At 43.2% G+C, this 24,324-nt stretch overlaps 1 protein-coding gene across 1 annotated transcript in view; it reads left to right on the top strand.

Moving 5' to 3' along the window:
• Nucleotides 1-321: 321 nt before the first annotated feature.
• TCTN1 (tectonic family member 1) overlaps nucleotides 322-24,324 on the top strand; it is a gene marked incomplete at its 5' end in the record, with an annotated part of 29,623 nt that continues 5,620 nt past the window's right edge. Inside the window, 11 exon segments of the mRNA XM_080821337.1 lie at nucleotides 322-382; nucleotides 385-618; nucleotides 4,779-4,899; nucleotides 10,313-10,443; nucleotides 12,004-12,155; nucleotides 14,777-14,864; nucleotides 16,628-16,737; nucleotides 18,431-18,457; nucleotides 22,548-22,682; nucleotides 23,444-23,569; nucleotides 23,950-24,037. Of these exon segments, the coding sequence (XP_080677463.1) occupies nucleotides 322-382; nucleotides 385-618; nucleotides 4,779-4,899; nucleotides 10,313-10,443; nucleotides 12,004-12,155; nucleotides 14,777-14,864; nucleotides 16,628-16,737; nucleotides 18,431-18,457; nucleotides 22,548-22,682; nucleotides 23,444-23,569; nucleotides 23,950-24,037 (1,273 nt within the window).

Below are 24,324 nucleotides of genomic sequence, written 5' to 3'. Positions count from 1 at the left end.
TTTCCGTCCCCTCACTGGTTACGTCAAGACCTTTGTTAAAAATACTGATTCCTGGACACTGCCCTAGACTTACTGAATCTGAATCCAGGGTCAGACCTTGGAAATATGCATTTTTTTAAACAAGAGCCGCAGTCCGCTTGGAAACCACCCCGAGCATTCTCAAGTCCTCTGCCCCCACTAGCCTCACACAGCCCCACATCCTTGCGTTTCCCTGGTCCCGCCCTCTTTCCGTCCCCGTCCCCGCCCCTCCGTGGCAGGCCTTGCCCAGGCCCCGCCCTCCGCCCCCGCGGTCTCGCGCGGCCTCGCGGGACCCTTCCCGTAATGCCCCGCGCCGAGCCGCCGCGGTTGCCAGGCAACGCGCGGTCCCCGCAGCGGTCGGCGCGGCGTTCAGCCTGGTCATGGGGCCGCAGGGCGTCCGGCCGCTCCTGCTTCTGCTTCTGGATTGCTGGGCCTCCGTGAGCGCCCAGACCAGGGCTACTCCGCCTGTGCCGACGGAGGGCCTCAACTCTACGGAGGCAGCCCGGACGACTCCCCGACCCGCCTTGTCTCCTAGGCCCTCTGGAACTCCCAAGGCCCCCGTCCCCACCTCTGGCCCCAGGCCCACTCCGGTCACGGACGGTGGGTACTAAGTGGTAGTTCCTGGGGATCTAGAGTGATCCAATCTGGAGCGGGTAGCCCGGATGAGCCCTAATGATAGTGAACGTTTATTGGACATTTACTGTGTACAGGCATTGCCGAGTATTTCATAGGCGTTAATTGTCTTAGGAACCCGTAGGGTAGACCTCATTGTCCTTCTCGGAAGAGAAAACCGAGACTCAGGAAGCGTTAAGTGGGACAGTCTAAACTCTTTGAAATTACTTGCAGTTGTCCTGGACAACATTATCGCTAAAGGTAATAAGGAACGAGTCGTTGCACTTTAGCAGCAGAGATGAAATTACGTAAATCCGAAGTTTCTGGGCAGTTGTGGAAACTGAATGCATAGGATGCGCTGAACTTTTCATTTATCAAAAAGAAACGCCAGAAGTCTAGTTTACTAAATGTGACTACGCCCTTGTCTAAGGACTTGAATTATGAAACCCAAAATTCCTCCTGTGTTGAGTTAGAGGTGGGAAGCTAGGGGGTGAGGGGTTATGTCCACTTCTTAGGATTCATCATTAAGGGTAATTAACATATTTCTCAGAAAGTGATTTAATTCTGGAGTTAGACATTAGTGAATATTTTATAATCTGACTTGATGTGGGTGACTTAAGGGGATGGCTGAGACCCTGAGATGTTCAGAGTGCAGAGTTTTGTGAATATGCATATTTCTGGGTGAGGGTTCTTAGCAGTGAGCAAGTTTCTCAAAGGGGTTTGTGATCTCAAAAAAAAAAACCCACAAAAACCCTTTAAGTCCTCTGTAACTCCAGTATGTGTGCAGTATATATGTATTTTTTTCTTTCTTTTTTTTTTCTCCCTTCGTATGAGAAAAAGATCTTAAGTAAGGCTCAGTATTGGTACATAGAAAACTCATCCTTGGGTGATTCCTTGTACTCTCCGACTTGAGTTCTTGAATCATTTCTCCAAAAGGCCTCCTTTGTAAGTTAGTAAGGAATAAGTATAAACTTATAAATAAAAGTATAAATGAGTAAGGAGGGGCGCCTGGGTGGCTCAGTGGGTTAAAGCCTCTCCTTCGGCTCAGGTCATGATCCCAGGGTTCTGGGATCGAGTCCTGAATCGGGTTCTCTGCTCAGCAGGGAGCCTGCTTCCTCCTCTCTCTCTGCCAGCTTCTCTGCCTACTTGTGATCTTTGTCTGTCAAATAAATAAATAAAATCTTTACAAAAAATGAGTAAGGAAAAGTACAGAGAAATACATTTTCTGTTTCAGTATATACTAAAGCTTTTTAAATTTTATTTATTTATTTTTTAAAAGATTTTATTTATTTATTTGACAGAGATCCCAAGTAGGCAGAGAGGCAGGCAGAGAGAGACGGAAGAGAGGCGGGGGGGGGGGGGAGTAGGCCCCCTGCTGAGCAGAGAGCCCGACGTGGGGCTTGATCCCAGGACCCTGAGATCATGACCCGAGCCCAAGGCAGAGGCTTTAACCCACTGAGCCACCCAGGCGCCCCTAAAGCTTTTTTTAAAATAAAGCTTTTATATCAAAACTGTTGATTTACCGAATTAGTAGGGAAGGTAAATAAGTGATAGATGGGGACAGACTGCAGCATAGTGTTCAATATCCAAAATTCTCTACGGTTTTTGGACTGGGTTTTCTTTTATCCATCTAAGTATTCCATCTGTTTATGTGATTTCTCCCCAGAATGAAGCTATTCTTGAACCATCATTATTAGGGCATGTGTTCAGGGCTGTTTTCCAGCATGGGGGGGATGAATTTGCACTTCCGTCTTCTTAAAGGGCCCAGCTTTAGACCTGGAAAGTAGTAATAGATGACAGCTGGCATTTATTCACTGCTTACGGTGTAGCAGGCCCTCTGCTAAGCCTTTTGTCTGTAATGTATCTCATTTAATCCCCTGTGATGTGGGTCATCCCCATTTTTCAGGTAGATGAATTACTTCCCTGATTTTAGGTACCACCACTGACAGGAGCAGGGGCTGACTGTGAGTGGAAAACTGGACACCATGTGCGGGGTGGACTACAGGTGGAAGAGAGAAGTGATAACTTTCATCTTGATCCGAGCTCTGTTCCTTAGAATCTTGCTCTAGAGCCAGGCATGTCGATGTTAAGAGGTGTAGAAGAGCAGCTGAGAGCTACTCAGACCTTGGGAGTGCTCAGCGGATACTTGTTAGCTGATTAAGGACACTCACATCCTGGATAGAGACCTTCTCCCCTCCCAGTGGAGTTATTAAACACTATTGCTCTGTCCTTACTAGTCTTAGAGCTACTTAAAAGAGCTTTGAGTTCTGGAAAATCAAGATTGTAATTTTAAACACATAAGGCAGGGAGCCTAAACACTATATTTTATATTAGCATGCGTGAATTGCATTTTCATTTTACTAAGCACATGGAAGAGTGCTTGGCTGGAGGGGAGTATATAAACTTATAGGGGAAGACTTCTGTGTCTCAGATTAAGAAAGGATTGTGTATTTATTGGCAAAACCTTCCTCTTCTTAGTCATACACTTCTTTCCAGTGTATGTTATTTTACCTTTTTGGAGCTATATTTCTCTAAAGCTCATTTTTGTTGTGAAATAGTTCATACATGCAAGTCAGAATGTTGTGTGGACTCCCTGCCACCATTTCCTTGAGATCCTTGTTTGTTTTGAATAAGATTTTTTGAAAAAATGAAATACTACAGGTAAGACAAGCGCGATCTTATTCTCCCCTTCCCAGCAATAATTACTACCATGAATTCAGTGTTTTTCATTCTTATGCTCTGCCATCTTTAAACGGGGGTGTTTTCTCCCCTGTTTGACAGAATAAAATAGGGAATTAAAAATCCAGAGTGTCATTATTATTAAAAATGTTGTGGGGGGGGGGCGCCTGTGTGGCTCAGTGGGTTAAAGCCTCTGCCTTCGGCTCAGGTCATGATCCCAGGGTCCTGGGATCGAGCCCCACATCGGGCTCTCTGCTCCGCGGGGAGCCCGCTTCCCCCCCTTTTCTCTGCCTGCCTCTCTGCCTACTTGTAATCTCTGTCAAATAAATAAGTAAAATCTTAAAAAAAAAATGTTGTGGGGTGCCTGGGTGGCTTAGTCTGTTAAGCTTCCAGGTCTAGATTTGGGCTCAGGTCATGATCTTAGGGTTGTGAGATCGAGCCTTTCAGGGGCTCCTCAGTGGGTGTGGAGTCTGCTTAAGATTCTCTCTCACCCTGAGTCCCTTCCTCCCCACCCCTCACGTGCTCTCTCAAAAAAGAAAAATGTTGTGAAGTGGGGAGATTTCTATTCCCCTCATGCTTTATTTAAATTACCAAAGACGGGAGCACCTCGGTGACTCAGTTGGTTAAGTGTCTGCCTTTGGCTCAGGTCATGGTCCTGGAGTCCCAGGATCAAGCCTCACATCGGGCTCCCTGCTTAACGGGGAGTCTGCTTCTCCCTCTGCCCCTCACCTCGCTTATGTTCTCTCTCTCTCAAATAAAATCTTAAAAACAAATTACCAAAGGTATTTCCAGAACCCCAAGTACAAAGCACCCGAATCAGCTTGATTCTTGATCAATAGTTTGTGAATGCGGGCTCAGCTTCAAAGCCACAGGTGACATCTGGAGAGAGAAGTTTGAGAACCCTGATTCCTGGTGGCCTTCTTTGGGCTCCTCCTCTGAATCAGAATCTCCAGAGAAGGGGCAGGGGAATCTGTACTATTAACGCCAGTGGTACTTATGGTGCGGCAAGTGATTTAGCATGCTGGTTCTTCAATTATCAACATCATCTGGAAAGTTTTTGACAAACATGTCTGGGTTTCCTAACTCACCAGCTGGTAGTTCTGAAGGGCAGAGAAGTAATTTAGCATGCTAGTTCTTAAACCTGTTTTAATTATCAGCATTACCCGGATAATTTTCGAAAAACACAAATGCCTGGGTTTCATAGTCAGCTTATTAAATCAGAGTCTTTGTAGGTGGAACACAAACAGCATCTTCCAAGTGAGTCAGATGATTAGCTACTTGGGGCAAACCTCAGAGTGAGAAGCATTCAAACTGACTAATTTTCACTTCACAGATCGCCGCCAAAGTACAATAGGAAAAATAAAATGGACCTTTTGTATGAAATGGACTTTCAACACCTGGCAGTGGCAGGGGGCAGTCACTCCCCGCTGGTGGTGAAGTTCTGCGGTCCACCTCTTTTGTTTCTGTAGTTGCTGCTCTGTGCGTCTGTGACCTGACTCCTGCGCGGTGTGACGTCAACTGCTGCTGTGATCCTGATTGCAGCTCCACGGATGTCAGTGTCTTTTCTGCCTGTTCAGTTCCAGTTGTCACGTAAGTTGGTGTCCCATGCAGTTTTGATGACATTGGTCCAAGATTATAAAATCTGGGGACAGAAAGTGAAACATCTTCCAGGTGGAAACACCCAAACTTGGGTGTCTTGAATTTTGCATCATTCAGAAGCCATGCTATCCAGACCATTCTGCAGAAGAGTATCTCTCCCTTATTTGCATCCTGCCGGATGATAGGGCAGGCAAAAGACAGAGCCTACTTCGTTAGGAGTATAAGGAAATCTTTGTATTCAGAGATTGAATTACATTTCACTCTGATTTGTAAACAGATAATGCGTACAGCTTTGTAAAAGTGAATTTGTCTCAGTATACGGCCTAGGGTGGAAAGTGCAGTTGAATTTACAGCTTTTGTTGTGGACATAGTACTTGTAACAAAAAATTAGACGGGAAAGCTTTGTTTATACTTTTCTGATACGTAAATCTACCAGGAATTGTCACAATTCACATTGTATAGGAGAACAATGGAAAATGATATTCCCAGTTGATTACAAGGTAAAGAAACAATCTCCTCTGAATGATTTGTTTCTTGTAATTCAGACTTCAAAGGTCTTTGAAAAATACAGCACTTAAAAGAGGTTAATTTATTCAGGATGGGACCAATTATTATTCAGAGATAGTTAAATTTAGTCTTGTAGCAATTGATACTTGATAGAGTGAATGCTTTTGGGAATACAGTGTGTTTTTCCCATGAAAAACTGTCTTTTTTAAAAAAAGATTTTAATTGGGCACCTGGGTGGCTCAGTCATTAGGTGTCTGCCTTCAGCTCAGGTCATGATCCCAGGGTCCTGGGATTGAGCCCCACATCAGGCTACCTGCTCAGTGGGGAGCCTGCTTCTCCCACTCCCCTTGCTTGTGTTCCCTCTCTCGCTGTCTCTCTCTGTCAAATAAATAAATAAAATCTTAAAAAAATAAAATTAAAAAAAATAAGATTTTTTTAAATTAAACTATTTATTTGACAGAGCTCACAAGTAGCAGAGAGGCTAGAGAGGACAGAGAGAGAGAGCAGGGAAGCAGGCTCTCTGCTCAGAGCCCCATGTGGGGCTCGATCCCAGGACCCTGGGATCATGACCTGAGCCGAAGGCAGAGGCTTTAACCCACTGAACCACCCAGACGCCCCAAAATACAAGATTTTAATTAATTTGAGAGAGAGTGTACACATGGCACAAGGGGGAGCAGAGGCAGAGGGAGAGAGAATCTCAAGCGGACTCCATGGCAGCCCTGTGGCTCCATCTCACAACTCATGAGATCATGACCTGAGCCTAAATCAAGAATCAGACACTTAACCAACTAAGCCACCCAGGTGCCCCTTATGACAAAGTATATTACTGACCAATGGGAAATTGAATCTGCTTCTAAAGTTCTAAAAATGTTTGGAGAATGGTATGTTGTTGTAGTCAGATTATTTTTCTGGGTATCTGGACTGCAGCATGTTTCAGTCCTTGTTAGAAATCATTCTGCTTTTCTGCCTTAATAAGTTTCAAAAGCCTGAGAGTGAGATTTTGGCTCTATTAATTTAGATGTCATTTTTTCTTTCATTAGGCAATACTGAATTTTAGGTATAGACTATTTAGTATGTGGGTTGGCAAGCTTTTTCTGTAAAAGGGCACATAGTAAATATTTTAAGCTTCAGAGGCCAATGGTCTCTGTTGCAACTTCCTCACCTCTACCACTGATGAGCAAAAGCAGCCATGTAAATGAATGGGCATGACGATGTTTCAGTAAAACTTCATTTATAACATTAGGTATGGTTTGTGGACCCCTGGTATAGAAGTTAGAGCTGAGTCCAGAGTGCCCTCAGGAAAGGACCTCAGAATTTCTTTGAGTTAGTTTTCCTTATGACTTTCTCCTAAATAAGAAGTGTAGAAATGATGAAATAAAAATTGATAATCCCAATTGATTATCTTCATTATATACGTTCTGACTCATAAAAGGTTTGTTTACATCTGCTAAACAGTTAACAGCTAATCTTATCATCTAATGATTTGTAAATTTATTGTTAAGGTTATTGGATTAATATCTGTTTTCCTCACTAGATGTAAACTTCACTTGAGAGCAAGAATACTATCCCTTATGCCACTAGTGCCTAGCACAACTCCTGCCACGTAGATGGCCCGCATGAGAAATGAGTTGAATCAGTGAGTAAATTTCTCCCCTCTGCCCCTAACGCACCCTCTAGTATTCTCTTGACTTCTCTACCATTGTTCTCTTAGGGAGACACCTAAGCCAGAACCTGGAGGCTACCCTGACTCCTGCCTCCCCTTCGCCTTCTCACATCTGGCCTCCTTTCACACCATGCCGTACCTTTCAGGAACACCAGGGATGTAGGGTGAGCTAGATGCGGCCTTGCCCTCCCGGAGCCCACTGAGTAGAGAGAGAAAGGAGTGGGTGGCAGTTCTGCCCCAGGCACTGAGATAACTCAGAGGAGTAGGATCTAACCTAGGCAGCTGGACTAGTTAACGCTTTCTAGAAAAGACAGTCTCAGCTGGGTTCTGAAGGACGAGTGGAAACTGGTCGGCATGGACTCAGTGGAAGGCATTCTAGGTGAAGGGAGCCACGTGGCGGAGTCTTGGGGGTGAAGGACAGTGGCTCTTGCCTTAACTGCAGTTAGCTCAGTGTGGCTGGAGAAGGGGGCTGAGAAGAGTGTGCCACAATGACAGGGGTCCCATCTCGAGGGGTCTTGTGTGTATGCTGAGGGGATTGGATTTTTGTCCTGAATTCTGCAGGGCTCCAGGGAGTGATGGGATTAGATTCCCGTCTTAAGCATTTCTCCCGCAGCATGGATGATGGGTCACAGGGACTAAGCCTGGTGGCAGGGAACTGAGGAAGAAACTGTTGCAGATATGAATGAATAGGTACCCTCCCCGCCATGCTGAAGGTCATGACTAGAGAAATATGCAGAACTGAAACTGATCCACTCTGTGAGACTAGAAGGGGAAGAGTAAGGAGTCCCATTCTCCTGTGTTCCTTCACGCTAGCCCTTGTGTCTGTCCATTCCTCCTCCCTCTGTATAAGCTCACACCTCATCTTGCCATTCACTTGCTAAAAGCCTTCAGAAGCTCTCATTCCCTACAAACCCCTTAGCCTGGATTTAGATCCATCCCCAGACTCTTTCAGATCCTGTTTCCTACTAATCCACATCTTGAATCCTCCGTGCCGCCTAACTTTGGTACTCAGAGTTTTCTAGACCACACCAGTACATTACCCATCCTTGGCAATGCCACTCTTACCTTTGGATTAGCCATTTCTTCTCTGTCTGACTCCTGCTCATCCTTTAAGACCCAGCAGGCCTTGTAAATTTTTCAGTGCTAGATGTTTTCTCATATATACTACTTATATTTTTCAAAAATATTCTTTATGTCCACAGTAATGGCTGATATACCATTAGAACTATACAAAGCTTTTTGGAAAAGTGGCCACTTATAAAATGATAGCTTCTGTATACTTCAGCAGTAACCATCAAAAAATATAATGGAAATGGATCCTATTCATAACACCCAATAGAAATGTCATATAAGGGGCGCCTGGGTGGCTCAGTGGGTTAAAGCCTCTGCCTACGGCTCAGGTCATGATCTCAGGGTCCTGGGATCGAGTCCCACATTGGGCTCTTTGCTCAGCGGGGAGCCTGCTTCTCCCTCTGTCTGCTGCTCCCCCCGCCTTGTGCTCTCTCTCTGACACACAAATATAATTAAAAAAAAAAAAGAAAAAACTTAAGTACTCAGAATTTATGTGAAGAGAACTTGAAATACAGTGACAGAACATTTGACTAAATGGAGAAATAGTTTATGTAGTGGGATAGGGAGAATCATTATGTAAACGTGTAAACTAATAAAAACTTAATTTGTAAGTGTAATTCCAGTCAGATGGGGGAAGGATAATGCATCAAAATGATTCAGGGTGCCTGGGTGGCTCAATCGTTAAGTGTCTGCCTTCGGCTCAGGTCATGATCCCAGGGTTCTGGGATCGAGCCCAGCATTGGGCTCCCTCCTCAGTGGGAAGCCTGCTTCTCCCTCTCCCACTCTCCCTGCTTGTGTTCCCTCTCTTGCTGTCTCTCCGTCAAATAAATAAAATTGTAAAAAAAAAAAAAAAGAATGATTCTATATAACAAAAAACACTGTAAAATTGAAAGGTCACAAACAGGGAAAGAATATTTACAACACATGATACTCAGAGGAGATTCTTAAAGATATGGATTCTCACAAACCAATGAGAAGATATTCCTTTTTTTTTTTTTTGAGAAGACAAACATTTTAATAAAAATTGGTCAAGAGATATGAAGAAGCACCATACCGAAGAAGAGATACCAATGAGCAATAACCATATGGAAAAATGTTTAAGCTCCCTAGTAAATGAGAAAATTCAAATTAAAACGAGGTAACAGATTTTTGCCCATGAAATTGGCAAGGGGGAGAAACTGGATAGTATCTATTATTGGCAAGAGCACAGGGACCTACCCACTCTTACTGTGGTATTGGTGAGCGAGCATCTTCCCTTTCTGGAGGGAGATCTGGCTGTATGTCTCAGAAGCCTTGAATAACACACCTAGCTTTTGACCTAGTAATTCCACTTCAGGGAGCATAGCCCAAGAAAATAGCTGGAGACATGCATAAAGATACATGCGCAAGGATGATGTTATAGTATTATATGTAATCTGGGAAAACTAGAAATAGCCCAAATCAACAGCAGAGATTTGGCTAAAAAAAATTGGAGTATCTTAGTAAGTTGGTATACAGTGAAGCCATTTCGTATAATATTGCAAAAACATATCAATGACATGGGAAATATTGGGGCAATACATATTAAGAAAAAGCTTTAAAGCAGTGGGTAAATTAGGATCCTTTTTTGTTGCATCTCTATCTCCACACCATATCTGTATCAAATTGATTAGAGTTTCTGAAGTCTGGGATTGGTTTAAGTCTTGACTGTACCCTAACTTCTAAGCCCCCAGACTTCCAGATGACTTCACATTTTCTGATTTTCACAGTCCTTTAAAGATCACTTTATTCTAAAGACAAGGAATTTTGAATCCATTTTGGGTACTTACAAACAATCTGAAGTTGTGCAAAATTTTATATGATTGGTTGTATCAGAGTTTACAGGATTCCTTTATATCAAAATTATACCCCTATCTGTATTCCGTACTTGACAAGGTTTCCTTTAAGGTTATTCTACCTGTCTTAATATTTTCCCTGTTAGAGGAAAAAATTTCAAATGCCAGACCCTTTAACACTGAAAAAACTAAATAAAAGTGGATTCAGTTCTAACATCATGCTTTCATAAATATCTTCCATGTAGTTGTTAACACAGTACGGTACAGGCATCTGACAGTTTTAAAATAATCTAGCTAAGATTGTATGCATATGCCTTAAAGTTTTGTATTATTATTTTTTAATTTTCAGGGGCGATAGTCAGTTTTGTAGTCAAAAAGCAGCCATCTATTCATTGAATTTTACAGCAAATCCACCTCAAAGGATATTTAAACTTGTTGACCAGATTAATCCATCTATTTTCTGCATTCATATTACAAACTGTAAGTATTTGGTGGTGACATGCTTTGAGAAGCCCTGGAAGTTTTTTCTTTAAAAAGTTGTTTTATGGAGGGGCACCTGGGTGGCTCAGTTGGTTAAGCATTTGCCTTCTGCTCAGGTCATGATCCCAGGGTCCTGGGATGGAGCCCCAAGTTGGGCTCTCTGCTCAGCAGGAAGCCTGCTTCTCTCTCTCTCTCTCTCTCTTGGCCTGCCTCTCTGCCTACTTGTGTTCACTCTCTATCTCTCTGTCAAATAAATAAATAAAGTCTTAAAAATGCTTTTATGGAAATATGTCTCATTCAGTTAGATTTAAAGCAATAATTTTATGGTTTGGCTAAGGTGCATCTTCTGAGGCTGTTTCACAGGCCACTGCAAGTAACTTTATAGACCTTTGGGCATGAGCATTTTCTTTAAAACTAGTGTGCTTATGTAGTGGTCTTTTGAAATCTCATACTTTATTTCACTGGTGTTTATAATATATAGACACATATAGGAATCTAGGTTTATTTAGGTTATGTGTGTGTGTTTTTTTTTTTTAATTTCCTCATGGTTTAATGTTTGAAAATCAGGTTCAGCTTTGGTTTCAATTTCCTTTTTTCTCTTTTATTTTTACTAAGAATATTTGCATGAAAACAGGATCTTTATTTTTATCTGAGCATTTAGCTCAAATAGGTGTTTAGATCTAAAGTACATGTAAGTTTAAAATGTTAACAAGATATCTAAGATCAGAGATGTATTTACAGTTTTATCCATTAAGCATCATCATCTTTTCAGAACATCTTTATATTTTGAATTTGTTCCCTTGCAGTTTAAAACTAGGTGAATGCTCTGTGATTTTTCTTTTCTTTTCTTTTTTTTTTTTTTAGAGAAGGGAAGAGAAAGGTGGGGGAGGGGCAGAAGGGGAGAGAGAGAGAGAGAGAATCTTAGGCAGGTTCCACCCCAGGATGGACACGGAGCTCAAGCTCACAATCCCGAGATCATGACCTGAGATGAAATCAAGAGTCAGACACTTAACCGACTGAGCCACCCCGACCCACCCAGTGTTCTGGGATATGTAATCTAAAGTAATGACTGCTCAGTCATTCTCAGATTCTATGACATAACACCAGGCAAGTGAACATACCAGCCCATTTCCTCCTTCTCCCAAGATATCCTATACACAGCACATTATTCTCCTGGGCTTTGGTTTGGAGGTAGCTGTGTGAGGGTTGAAAAAAGTCATTTTTCCCTTGGCCATCTGCAGAGAGCTTTGCCTTAAAGGTAAATGCAGCAGGCTCCTCAGTCCATGGGCTGGAGAAAGCTTGTTTATTATTGGCTTCTGTTGTGCTGTTTGCCTGCAGGCTTTAGAAACCGTTACTTACACACCGTTAGAGAAGCAGGCTGAGTCTGAGGATCCTATTTATTTAATAAGACTCAAGAAATTCTGGGTAAAGTAAATATGGAAAGAGAGGCTATTTTTTACACATCAACCTTAATGCTACTAAAAACTGTCTCCAAAATATTATGTTATATATATCATATACATATTGTATGCTGACTTAGAATACTTTTTCTAAAAACAGATAAACCTGCGTTATCCTTTATTAATCCAGAAGTGCCTGATGAAAATAATTTTGATAAATTGATGAAAACATCTGATGGTTTTTCCTTCAATTCAGAATCAGAGATTTCTTTCGCAACCCAGTCAGACACTCCAGCTCCTGCTAAATATAAGGTGAGCCAAGAACTTGATTAAGTCCACTCATCTTGCAAATATCCCATCCTTGTTAGTTAATTTTTCAGTATGTTCTTAGCAAAATTGGCTTGCCCAAGACAGAATTCACATTATAGAGGTAAAGACGTAATGTTTGTGCCTAGAAATCAAAGATCACAAAAATTAAAAATGGGTAGTTGAGTTCTAACATAGGGTTTAAAGTTATTTATTCATTAGTCAGCCTGCATTTGTCTCTGGAGAAATCTTTGTACTGCTCCATCGTAAAAGACGCAGCAGAGTTCTTGAGTCATATTGCTAGGGGCACGGAATGGATTGGTTGGGTGCCTGGGTCCTCTTCTCAAAGCTCTATTTAGTTTTACAGACTTTAGGAAGATATGTGCTATTTTATATCCATTCATTAGTAGACCTTTAAATGCTGTATATATTAACTTTGAATAAGTTTCAGATTTTTTGGAAGCATCTTTATTTATTTATTTTTTAAGATTTTATTTATTTATTTGACAGGCAGAGATCACAAGTAGGCAGAGAGGCAGGCAGAGAGAAAGGGGGAAGCAGACTCCCTGCTGAGCAGAGAGCCCGACGCGGGGCTCAATCCCAGGACCCCGAGATCATGACCGAGCTGAAGGCAGAGGCTTAACTCACTGAGCCACCCAGGCGCCCCTGGAAGCATCTTCAAAGAAAAATACAGAAGCATCATGTGCTAGTTTTAAAAGTTAAAAATATGGAGGTACCTGGGGTGGAAAGGCCCCTATGTCCGCTAAAATGCACATTGCAAATCACTGTTTACAGATTGGTTTATATTCTGATTGAAATGTACCTATAAAAATATATGTATAGTATTGTACAGAAGTACGATTTATAGTTATCTACATTGTTCTGTAAGCGTGCTTTCTTTCTTTTTTTTTTTTTTTTAAATTTATTTATTTGTTAGAGAGAGCAAGCGAGCACAGGCAGACAGAGTGGTAGGCAGAGGCAGAGGGAGAAGCAGGCTCCCTGCCGAGCAAGGAGCCCGATGTGGGACTCGATCCCAGGATGCTGGGATCATGACCTGAGCCGAAGGCAGCCGCTTAACCAACTGAGCCACTCAGGCGTCCCAGTGTGTTTTCTTTTTTTAAAAGATTTTATTTATTTATGACCTGAGCCTTAACCAACTGAGCCACACAGGCGCCCTGTAAGCTTGCTTTTTTATTCACTGATAAATCTTATGCATCTTCTCATATCAGTGTAAAAGTTAACATTTCTTGCAGAGCTTTCCAGATATTAATTCACACAACCCTGAAAGGGATACGTCATTGTTCCATTTAACTAATAAGAAAAACTTCTATATAGGAAAGTAACTTGGTAGAGCCACTGTTGAAGCTACATGTTAATGATAAAAAGTATCCCTTCTGTGTATGTATCAGCTTTTATTATTGACCCATTAACAGACATTTGTTTCCAGTTTTTCTATTATAAATAATCCACAATGAACATTCTTATAGATACTTATGTCTTTGATTTAATCCTTAGGATACCTTCCTATAACTGGATCAACTTAGTCAAAATGAATGGAAATTTAAAATATCCATGTCAGATTGCCTTCTAGAAAGATTACAGGAGTTTAAACTTCCAGGTCCAGTGAAGGAGAGAATTTGTTTCCCCATATCCTTGTTGGTGCCAAAGCATTTGGATACTTTTAAATTCAAGAAGATTGGTTGTATGCACAATAGCTGTAAATTTTGTTTTGAATATTGGGGAAAGGTTTTTTGTGGTTTGGTTTGGGGAAGGAAGACCCATCAGTGTTATGATTTTAATGGGTACTATGTCTATTATTTAAATAATTACTGCTAGTAAAAAATAATTACCTTGGGGCACCTGGGTGGCTCAGTCTGTTGGGCATCTGGCTTCAGCTCAGGTCATGATCCCAGGGTCCCGGTGTTGAGCCCCATGTTGGGCTCACTGCTCAGTGCAGACCTGCTTCTCCCTCTCCCTCTGCAGCTCCCCCTGCTTGTGCACTCTCTCTCTGTCAAGTAAATAAATAAAATTAAAAAGAAAAACTACCTCTCTCACCCCTGTTCCTGGCCACCCAGTTCCTGTCTGCAGAGGCAGACACTATGTCAGCTTCTTATATACCTTCGCAGAGGAATTCTGTAACAAAAAAGCCTGCAGGGCTGCCTGGGTGGCTCAGTCGGTTAAGCATCTGACTCTTGATTTCAGCTCAGATCATGATCTCAGGGTTGCGAGATGGAGCCTGATACAGGGTTCTGCACTCTGCCTGGGAGTCTGCTTGAGATTCCATCTCCCTCTGCCCCCTCCCTGCTTGCGTATGCACCCTTGTGTGTGCGTGCACACACACGCGTGTACACACACACACGCTCTCTTTCTAAAATAAATAAATGAATCTTAACAAAAGAAAGCCTGCAAATAAAATAACATGTACATACACAGAAACACATATCCTTGAAAGAAAGGGGTGAAGCAGCCGGGTGTAAGCTCCACATAGGCAAAGACCACATCTGGTTTTTTGCTCATGACTGTGTTCCTGATGCCCGTAACGCTGCCTGGCCCGTGGTAGGTGTCTGGTGTATGTTCCATGAATGCTTTCATAGCGCCGTAACACCTACTGGTTGGTCTCTTTGCAGTATGGGGCTCCTCTGCAGACTTCAGATTCATTCTTGAGATTCCCCTCTCCCCTTACGTCATCTCTGTGCACTGATAATAACCCTGCAGGTAAGACACTGGGTATTTTTCATTCTCTCTCTAAATAGTTTGCTCTAAGCTTAAATTTATAGTAGTCATAATTAAACAGGCTTCAAAACTGGAACAGTCTTAGAGTTGAAAGAGGCCTCAAAGGCTATGCAGGTCAGATTTCCAACCATATTTTTTCTGCCACACGTAGTCACTGCTTGAGCACTTGTAGTGATGGGGAACTCACTACCTGAAGCCAGCCTGCTCAGTTATTTAACCCTTCTAGTTTTTGGAAAGTTCTTTCTCTACTGGAGCTAAAGTTTGTCAATAACTAGTATTTATTAAGCACGTACTGTGTTCTTGCCTTTGTTTTCCCATTTGATTGCCACAATAATCCCTGAAGGTTGGGCTATTCATTTTTTAGATGTGGAAACTGAGAAACATTCAGTCTCTTATTCAGGCTCACTCAGGCAGTGGTGGAGCAGGGATACAGCCCACATAGCCGCCTCCCAAAGGACGTGCTTCTCCTTTCAGGAGCCTCATAGAATCTGTGGAGTGACCGTCACGGCAGTGGGAGGCAGCAGGTGTGGCTCTCCAGTCCTTGAGGCAGCACAACTGCGAAGAAGCTAGCTAAGTAGTGTATGGTGGCATGTGGCCCTAATGAAACATCATTTCATATAGGAACAGAAATGGATTCTGTTGAAAAGACACTCAACCTTGCTCACAATAGGAACAGTGTAATTTAAAACCAAACTGAGGTACCATTTCCATGTAATGGTCTGGCAAAGCTTAAGAAATTGAAGGCTCTGGAGAAGTAGGCACTTATCTACATTGCTGGCAGGACTACAAATTGTTATAATCTCTGTGAAGAGCAATTTAGCAATATGTGTCAAAATTGCAAATGAATATGCCCTTTGACCCATTGTTCTGCTTCTAGGAGTTGGTCCTACAGAATCTGGCCCGCTTACAAAATAGTACATTGCAGCATTGTTTGTGACGGCAAAGCTAGAGACAACTTAAGTGTCAGTTAATGTGGAACTTGGTGAATAAATTATGACATATCTATAATAGAATACTAATTATCCCTAAAAAAAAAAAAGAAAAAAAAAAAGAGGAGGAGGAAGCTCTTCATGTTCTAAGATAGCCTGAACTCCAGGATACATTGTTCAGTAAAAAAAGCAAAGGGTAGAATATATAGCATGTGTTTTTTACCAAAAGGGGAAAGAAATACTAAAAATATGTGTATACACACACACACTTCTATTTGCATAGAATATTTCCAGAAAGACACACAATAAACTTGATGCTGATTGTCTCTGGGGACAAGCAGTTGTCTCTGGTGGTAGCTGGGGGATGGGTGGGAGGGGCAAGCATTAGAGGGACACTCTCTCAGTATCTTTTTGTGCCCTTTGAATTTTGAATCGTGTGAGAGCATTATCTATTAAACATATAATTGTTTTAAAAGATTTTATTTATTGATTTGACACAGAGACAGCGAGAGAGGGAACACAGCAGGGGGAGTGGGAGAGGGAGAAGCAGGCCTCCCAATGAGCAGGGAGCCCAATGCGAGGCTCAATCTCAGGACCCCGGGGATCATGACCTGAGCCGAAGGCAGACACTTAACTGACTGAGCTACCCAGGTGCCCCTAAAAATAAAATTTTTAAGCCCTTTTTTAAGCATGTTGTATATCTCTGTTATAACTTATTTTATGGTTTTACTTAGACTACAATTTCTTAGTTACCATTGAATAGTTGAAAAATTTATTCTCTCATTTTTTTTTCCTTGGGAATGTTATGATTTCTAGCATTTCTGGTGAACCAAGCTGTTAAGTGCACCAGAAGAATAAATTTGGAACAGTGTGAAGAAATTGAAGTCCTGGGCATGGCTTATTACAGCAGTCCTAAAATTCTGAGGGTAAGAATTATTTTGAAGTGAAACTTACTCATCAGATTTGTTTTCTGTTCTTTTCAGCCTTTTGAAGTATGACAAGTATAGAATAATTGCAGTACATGATTGACAACTCAAGTTTAAATTTTTCTTCTCTAGTTCTTTGGTATGCTGATACCAAAGATACTAAAATAATCACTTAAAGTGATTTTTATTTTTAGATAGTTCATATTTTGTTTTTGGCTTTCAATCATTTTGATGGTAACCAATAATTCTTTCTCTTAAATTAAAAAAAAAAAGACTTTATTTAATAACACAAAACTTCAGAAATTATAAAAACATCTTAATGTCTGTGACAGAAATAATCACATTAGCACCAAGAAGATACCTGAGAGGCCAGAAAAGATAGAAAATCCACTTTCTGTTGGCGGATGAAATCAGCAGGAAAGAACGGGCAGGAAATAGGATTGCTGGCAAAGAAGAGGTCGTGGGAGGTCAAGGCAGTATAGAGGCCCTTTCTTTCTGGTTGTAGTGACTGAAGCCTAGAGGGATAAGAGAGGCCACTGGACCTCTTATTTGGGGCATGCCATGGAGGGTTGTAAGAGGTGAAGATTTTGTTCAATGATGAAAAAAAATCATATGGGGGACGCCTGGGTGGCTCAGTTGGTTAAGCCGCTGCCTTCGGCTCAGGTCATGATCCCAGGGTCCTGGGATCGAGTCCCGCATCGGGCTCCTTGCTCAGCAGGGAGCCTGCTTCTCTCGCTGCCTCTGCCTGCCTCTCTGCCTGCTTGTGTGTACTCTCTCTCTCTGTCTGGCAAATAAATAAAATTTAAAAAAAAAAATCATATGATTATTGTGAATTTCCACCACCTGATTTCCTTATTTTGGAGGGAATGGGAAGGGAGTAGGGTGGTCCATGACATCAATATTCATCTGGACTGCAGTCTTCAGAATTGAGTTAAAGATTTTCTTCTCCTTTCCCATTCCGTCTTCCCCTCTTCTGGTAAGTCAGCTACGTAGGCCTGTGAATTCTTCCAGTTATATGCCTTCTCCTGGTGGTCCTGGCAGTAGCCTGTCAGGTGTGCGGGCACAACTCTGTCATCACAGGCCTCCCCAAACATGTCTACCCTGCCCCCTCCCTTTGGCCCTGTAGGGTGTCTTGTGATGAGAAGTGGCGGGGTGGGACGGGGATGGGAATTGAAGGGAGTAAGTACTCCTTTAGAAGGAGTCCTTGGCTCTGTTGGGGAGGAGGAGCTCACTGTTGAGGGGCTTGGGCTGTAGGTGGAAAGAGCAGTTAGGAGGCATTGGAAATTGGCTGGGCCAGTGATGGTGGCCTTTTGGTGTGGACGGGCACAGCAGGGTGACCAGAAGGCTAGGAGCCACATCTTCCCCACAGCGCTGCGTCACTGGTGACCATGTGGAAAGTACCGAATGATTACGCTGAAGCAGGGAGACTTTCTGAGACCAGCTCTGTGGGGCTGCTGTATTCTATTAGGCTTCCAATATGAAGGAAATGAATATAGAAGGAAGATAAAACTACCTCTTTGATTATGACATAGATATGAAAATACGTGGGTTGTAAGTCTTGATTAAGGAAATTCTGTTTTCCTCTTTATGAAGTCTTTAATAAGATGATTATGCCCTTTAACCCGTAGTCTGAAAAAGCAATAAAAATGCTTTTCATTGTACTTAACAAAATTTGTTCTTTCTTTTTGTTTAGGTGCCTGGTTTAAGAACAGAGGCAGAGGTAAGAGTATTTCTTGATTGGAAAGTAAGCTAGTTTATAATACGTTGTCTTATTTCTAAGCCTTTTGAAATGAATACACTTAGTATTACAAGGATATCTTACTGTCAGTAACAACATTTGCCAAAAGAATGAAATGAGGAAGCTCCATAGTAGCCCAACCTTTCGTAATTACAAAAGGGGGAGGTTTCCAAATTCCCTGTTTTTGCAGTTAGCACTTTTTCACATTTAAATGGCGTGTTCACGGACAATGGGTGTGATCGGCTTCTCTGCTTTCCTGGCCTCCCTTGAGATCTTGGTCTCTTGTCCAGAGAGTTGGCTAGCTCCCAAGCCACTGTCTGTCTCTGGTAGAAGATGAAAACCTCTTGCCTGTGTATGTCTACACCTGTGTAGGGGCGGAACACTCCCGGGGTAGCTTCAGGGGTTGAGGTGTGGGTGTAGGTTCTGTTGGACCCCAGCTCAGGGGTTCTGTCAGGCTGTGATCAGGTGGTCAAGATCTTTCTGTGGATATGTCAGAGCATAGGAACATGTATCTAACACCCCTTATTTTTGGGTCTGTGAGTACAGTCCCCAAGGAGGCCCGGGGCGTTGGCCTTGTTACGGTCTCCCAGAGCTTGTGGGATTGGCTGGCCTTGGTTCAAAATTCAGCTTTGCCATCGATTAATCCTGTGACATGTGCCTCATTCCCCCAGTTGTCCAGCAGATGGTAAGTGTCTGCCCCTGAGGCTGACGTGATGTCCCAGTGGGGGAATGCACGTGACAGGCTCTGTGCAGCGTCTGGCACCCAGGCGGCACTTGGGACAGTGATACCTGCTGTAACTGGTTTCATTAAGTCTCGAGATACAAACGTGTTTGAGGTAGACACTTGGAAGGAAATATTCTTGTGACTTTGGACTTCACACTTCTATGTGTGGGCCTGGATTTCCTCATTTGTGAAGGTGTTTTTCAAACTTGTTTTAGTTACAAAGTTTTTTCAAATGTGATCTCAAGCAGAACTCTCCCTAGTGTGTAGCTTGGATTGAATCCAAAGCCCCTGGTTGGAGCAGGGGTGGGGGCCAGAGCCCTCCACCTGCCCAGCCTCCCCGTCTCTCTTCTTTTTGGTCCTTCTGAGGAATCTTTTTTTTGTTTTGTTTTGGTTTTGTTTGTTTGTTTTTTCTATTTTTTTTCCTTCTGAGGAACCTTGTGGCTCCCAGGAACGCAGGGTGAAAACCATATAATAGACTAGCTCTCAAATACCTCCAGCCTCTAGAAAGTGCTTTGATTCTACCATTCAGACCTTGAACTGTCTATGGGGGCAGCAAGCCCATCAGCCTCGTTCATGACATATCTGTAGTGCTAAGGGGGGGCCTAGTATGTATTGGGCACTCAGTGGGTTATGTGTTAATTGAGTGAATGCCTAGGAGATCGATTCAGTTAAGCAGGGAAGACCTACTGTGAGATTGATGGGATGTTACGGGAAGGCACGTACTGTGTGCCATATTCTGCTCTAAGTCCTGTGCTTCTGCTGAAGCCTGTTAGTTGTCTCAGCAAGCCTACCAGGCAGGTCCTATTCTTGTCCCTCCCTGGCACATGAGTTACAGAGCAGTGAATTAGTTTGCTCAAGGCTGTGAGGAAGCGGCAGACCTGGAACAGGAATCCCCAAAGACCTTACTCTCCACCGCGACACAGGATGAGCTGTACTGTGTGCCAGGCCCCAGGTTATAAGCTTCACGCATATTCTTTCTGTGCACCCTGTGGCCATGCAGTCCGGAAATGGCGGACTCATAACTCATAACTCAGATCTGTGTGATACCAGAGCTCAAACGGACAAACATGTCAACTCATATCAGAGATTTGCTTGAAGATCTTTTAAAAGGCAACTTCCAAGATTTGTTAGGTGATGAATATAAATATAGGATCCAGGTTTCTCGCTAAATGCAGCTTGTTAGGATTGCCTGGAATAGTTAATATCTATTGAATCTACCTATTGGATATCTATTGAACCATGACAGATGAAGTTATGGCTCTATAATTTTATTGGTAAGTATCCGTTACGGGGCGCCTGGGTGGCGCCGTGGGTAAAAGCCTCTGCCTTCGGCTCGGGTCATGATCCCAGGGTCCTGGGATTGAGCCCCGCATCAGGCTCTCTGCTCAGCAGGGAGCCTGCTTCCCCTCTTCTCTCTCTCTCTGCCTACTTGTGATCTCTGTCTGTCAAATAAATAAATAAATAATCTTAAAAAAAAAAAAAAAGTATCCATTAGTCCTTTGCCACAGGGTAGTGTGGGAATGGGATACAGCCGAATAGGACATTTAGGAAACCAGAGTAGCCCTACCATTTTCATTCTGTGACCATTCCAGTGGCTCTTGATAGACCGGGGCAACTCTTGCCATCTACACTCATCCCTCCATCTTTCCAAAGCTTGGCTAACTCGGACCCTTTGGTTTCTGCCAGCCGTGCCCACATACCACTGGAACGGCTCTGTCAGAGGCTGGTGTGGAAGGGTATGCATTTTCTTGGAAGCCTGCGTTATTGCTGAACCAGGGATCAGTAGGTTCAGATAAAGGACTCCAGGGTTATCTTTTGAGGACATAAGCTGAAGAGCTCATGACCTCGTAGCAAGGGACTGCCTCTGTAGCTCTCACACTCATCCGCAGGGCTTGTTGCACAGACGGTGTTGTGGGGATTGGTGTTGCCCTTTGGCCACCCTTGTCACATGACGGCTTGTCTTTGCCTCTGAACCATGTCACGTTCTTAGAGGTTTGACTTACAAGGACAGTCACAGGTCTTCTTGGTCATGAGAGCAGACAGCTAAGGACTATTTATTTATCTATAAAATGACAGCTTAAATACTTAGTGATTTTGAATTATAAACAGCATGATACACAATTGAGGGCACAGTTCAAAGCAATGTAAATGACTAGATACAAGGTAGATTCCTTCCCGAACAGTGGTTTCTAAGTGCTGACATTTAGTGCGGACGTCAGATTTGTCACACAGTATGAAGAGGCCCAACTCCTTAGAGGGCTGAGCCATATAAAGGATTGCTTGCTGCTTGTCACTCTGCTGCCAATGGCCATAAATGAAAGATGTCCTTTAATAGCATTGGGTTATTTAGGACTTCCTGATTCTGCTTGAAAGATTTGTCTGTTTTCTCTTCCCATGATCCCACCGCCCAGTATGTACATGTAAGGGTGTGTGTAGAGGTTGTGCATGAATTGGATCAAGCCTGTGTATAGGGAGGGTGTGGGGATTAGGGGGATGTGTCCTGGGTCTGTATGTACAGAGTGACTGCGCTGACTGGTAGGAGCTGTGCTGTGGTGGGGAGCGCATGCACACGTTGGGTGGTGTGATGGAGTTGTGAGTGTGTGTGAATGAGCTATAATTCACATACCATAAAACTCACCATTTTTAAGTGTACAATTCAGTGGTTTTTAGTGTATTCACAAGGTGGTGTAACCATCACCACTACCTACTTCCAGAACATTTTCATCACCTCAGAAAGAATGCCTGTGCTCATTAGCAGGCTCTCCTCATTCTTCTCCACTCCTCTCCCACAGCCCCTGGGCAGCCACTAATCTTTCTGTCTCTACGAGTTTGCCTGTTCTAGACATTTCCTATAAATGGGCTCATGTAATATGTGACCTTTTCTGTCTGGCTTCTTTCACTTAGCATGTTTTCAAGATTCATCTATGTGGTGGACTGAATCAGCCCTTTATTCCATTTTATGGATGAATAATATTCTTTTATATGGATATATGATATTTTATTTTTCCATTTATCAGTTGATGGACATTTGTATTTTTTTCAGTTTCTGGCTGTAAGACTGCTGCTGAGAACATTTGTGTACAAGTTTTTGTGTGAACGTAGGTTTTTGGAGAGAACCACTTTGCAAGTTTGGGTTATATTCTCTAGTATTTCCTATGTACAGGCATGTACGTGTAAACATCTGCATTTTTGCGAGTGTACTGTTAGAGATTGCGTGTTGTGCTGTTGCGTGTTTTTCCCTGCTTGGCAGTGTGTTCGCGGAGGTTTATCTTCAGGCTCTTGTCACTGTGACCCATTCATCTCTGCCGGACAGTATCCTTCGTGAGCCAGCTCTCCTTCACTTCGCAGATCCCTGTCACTGTTCAGTCCATCCTCGTGCAGTCTCTGAATAAAACACTGACCCGGCTGGAGGACACGGTCGGATTGAATCAGACTCTTGTCGAGGCTGGGGATGTTAAAATCTGCACTAACGTCGTTCTCGAGGTAGGTACCCGATTTGGCGCGGAAAGCTGAGTCTGTGTGTGGCAGACTCAAGCCGCATGGTCCTGAGGGGTCACTGGACGCCCTCCACAGAAGCTTCTGGCTCCTCCTGGGATATTGGTTCTTGACTTGCCCTCCTGCTTGCCGGCCCACTGTACCGTTAGAGGATGCTTCTTTAGGTAAGGGCTCTGAAACAGTCACGTGTGATTTTTCTCCACAAACCTAGGGACTTTCAAGAATATGTCAAAATATTTTCTTTCTTTCTTTCTTTCTTTTTTTTTCTAAAGATTTTATTTATTTCTTTGACAGAGAGATCACAAGTAGGCAGAGAGGCAGGTAGAGAGAGAGAGAGGGAAGCAGGCTCCCCGCTGAGCAGAGAACCCGATGCAGGACTCGATCCCAGGACCCTGAGATCATGACCTGAGCCGAAGGCAGAGGCCTAACCCATGGAGCCACCCAGGCGCCCCAGAATGTGTTCTTGTTGCTGTTGTTTTAACACATTTCCCCTGCAGAGATCCATCACATTCTGTTTAAACCTGCTGATTGGGAATTCCTGTAACTAGGTACAGAGAGGCTCAAATGGCCCTGGCAGCAGGGGGTGGTGCTGAGGCGTTACCTCCTGAAAGCTGAGGGGACGGGAGAGACAAGCTTCCACGAGTGGAGAAACGGGAAGGGACTTGCCCGCTCTATGTATCTTGAGTTCCCGATGCAGCTACCGAAATGCCGCGGGCACAGGTGTGTGTGGAGTTCCCTCTTGTTTTCAGGTGAAGTACAGCATCACGTACACAGATGCAGGGGAGGTAGCCCAGGCTGGCCTCGCTCTCCTTCTGGGGACGGTGAGCCAGGCAGTGGTTGCACTCGAGCAGAAGTTTGAAATTCATTTCATTCAGGTGAGTTTGATCAATGTTGTACATGTATTTAATTGCAAGTAAAAAAATCATAACTTCTTAGTGAAAAAAAAATCTGTTGAAAAGTCTTACCATCTTTCCACTTGTACTAAACAAAGGGCTTTATGTAGCATGTGTTTGTAACAAAATCAGGCAGAGTCCTGGTATCTTTTTCCTTTCCTGGAATAAGATCCACGGGAGCTCCTTCTTTTATAGAACGATGTACTCCTACACTCAGCAGATGTATTTATAGCTCTGAGTAGGGGGAGAGATTCTTTTATTGGCTGGAAATCCCAGATTTGACTGTGAGAAGTGTTTTATTTTCACCCTATTTCCTTATTAAAATGAGAATTATTGGGGGGCATTTCCCCATTGTCTTTCAGCAAAATACAAAGCCAGTTCCTCTCAGCGGAAACCCTGGTTATGTCGTGGGGCTCCCATTAGCTGCCGGATTTCGGCCTCAGAAGGGATATCCTTTTTGGTTCTGTGGAGAAGGCTGATTTCCCGGTCTAAGTGTGTGTGGTGCTTTTCCCTTTATTGCTGAGGGTCCTGGGGGCTGGAGGTTAGTTTTGGCCCGGACTTCTTGGAGGGGGGTGCTCTAGGGGTGGTGGGTCTGATGCACAGCAGACAGGGCCATGCGGACACTGTTGTTTGGGGGTGGAATAGCATGGCCCAGGGAAGTGTGTTTTATGAGGAAAATCTTAGGACAGAAAAGTTGACAGACTTTTATAAATAAATAGATTTTTTTTAAAATTTTA

Source organism: Martes martes, assembly GCF_963455335.1.
Source record: "Martes martes genome assembly, chromosome: 13".
NCBI lineage: Eukaryota > Metazoa > Chordata > Mammalia > Carnivora > Mustelidae > Martes > Martes martes.
This window is presented reverse-complemented; position numbering and strand designations above follow the sequence as displayed.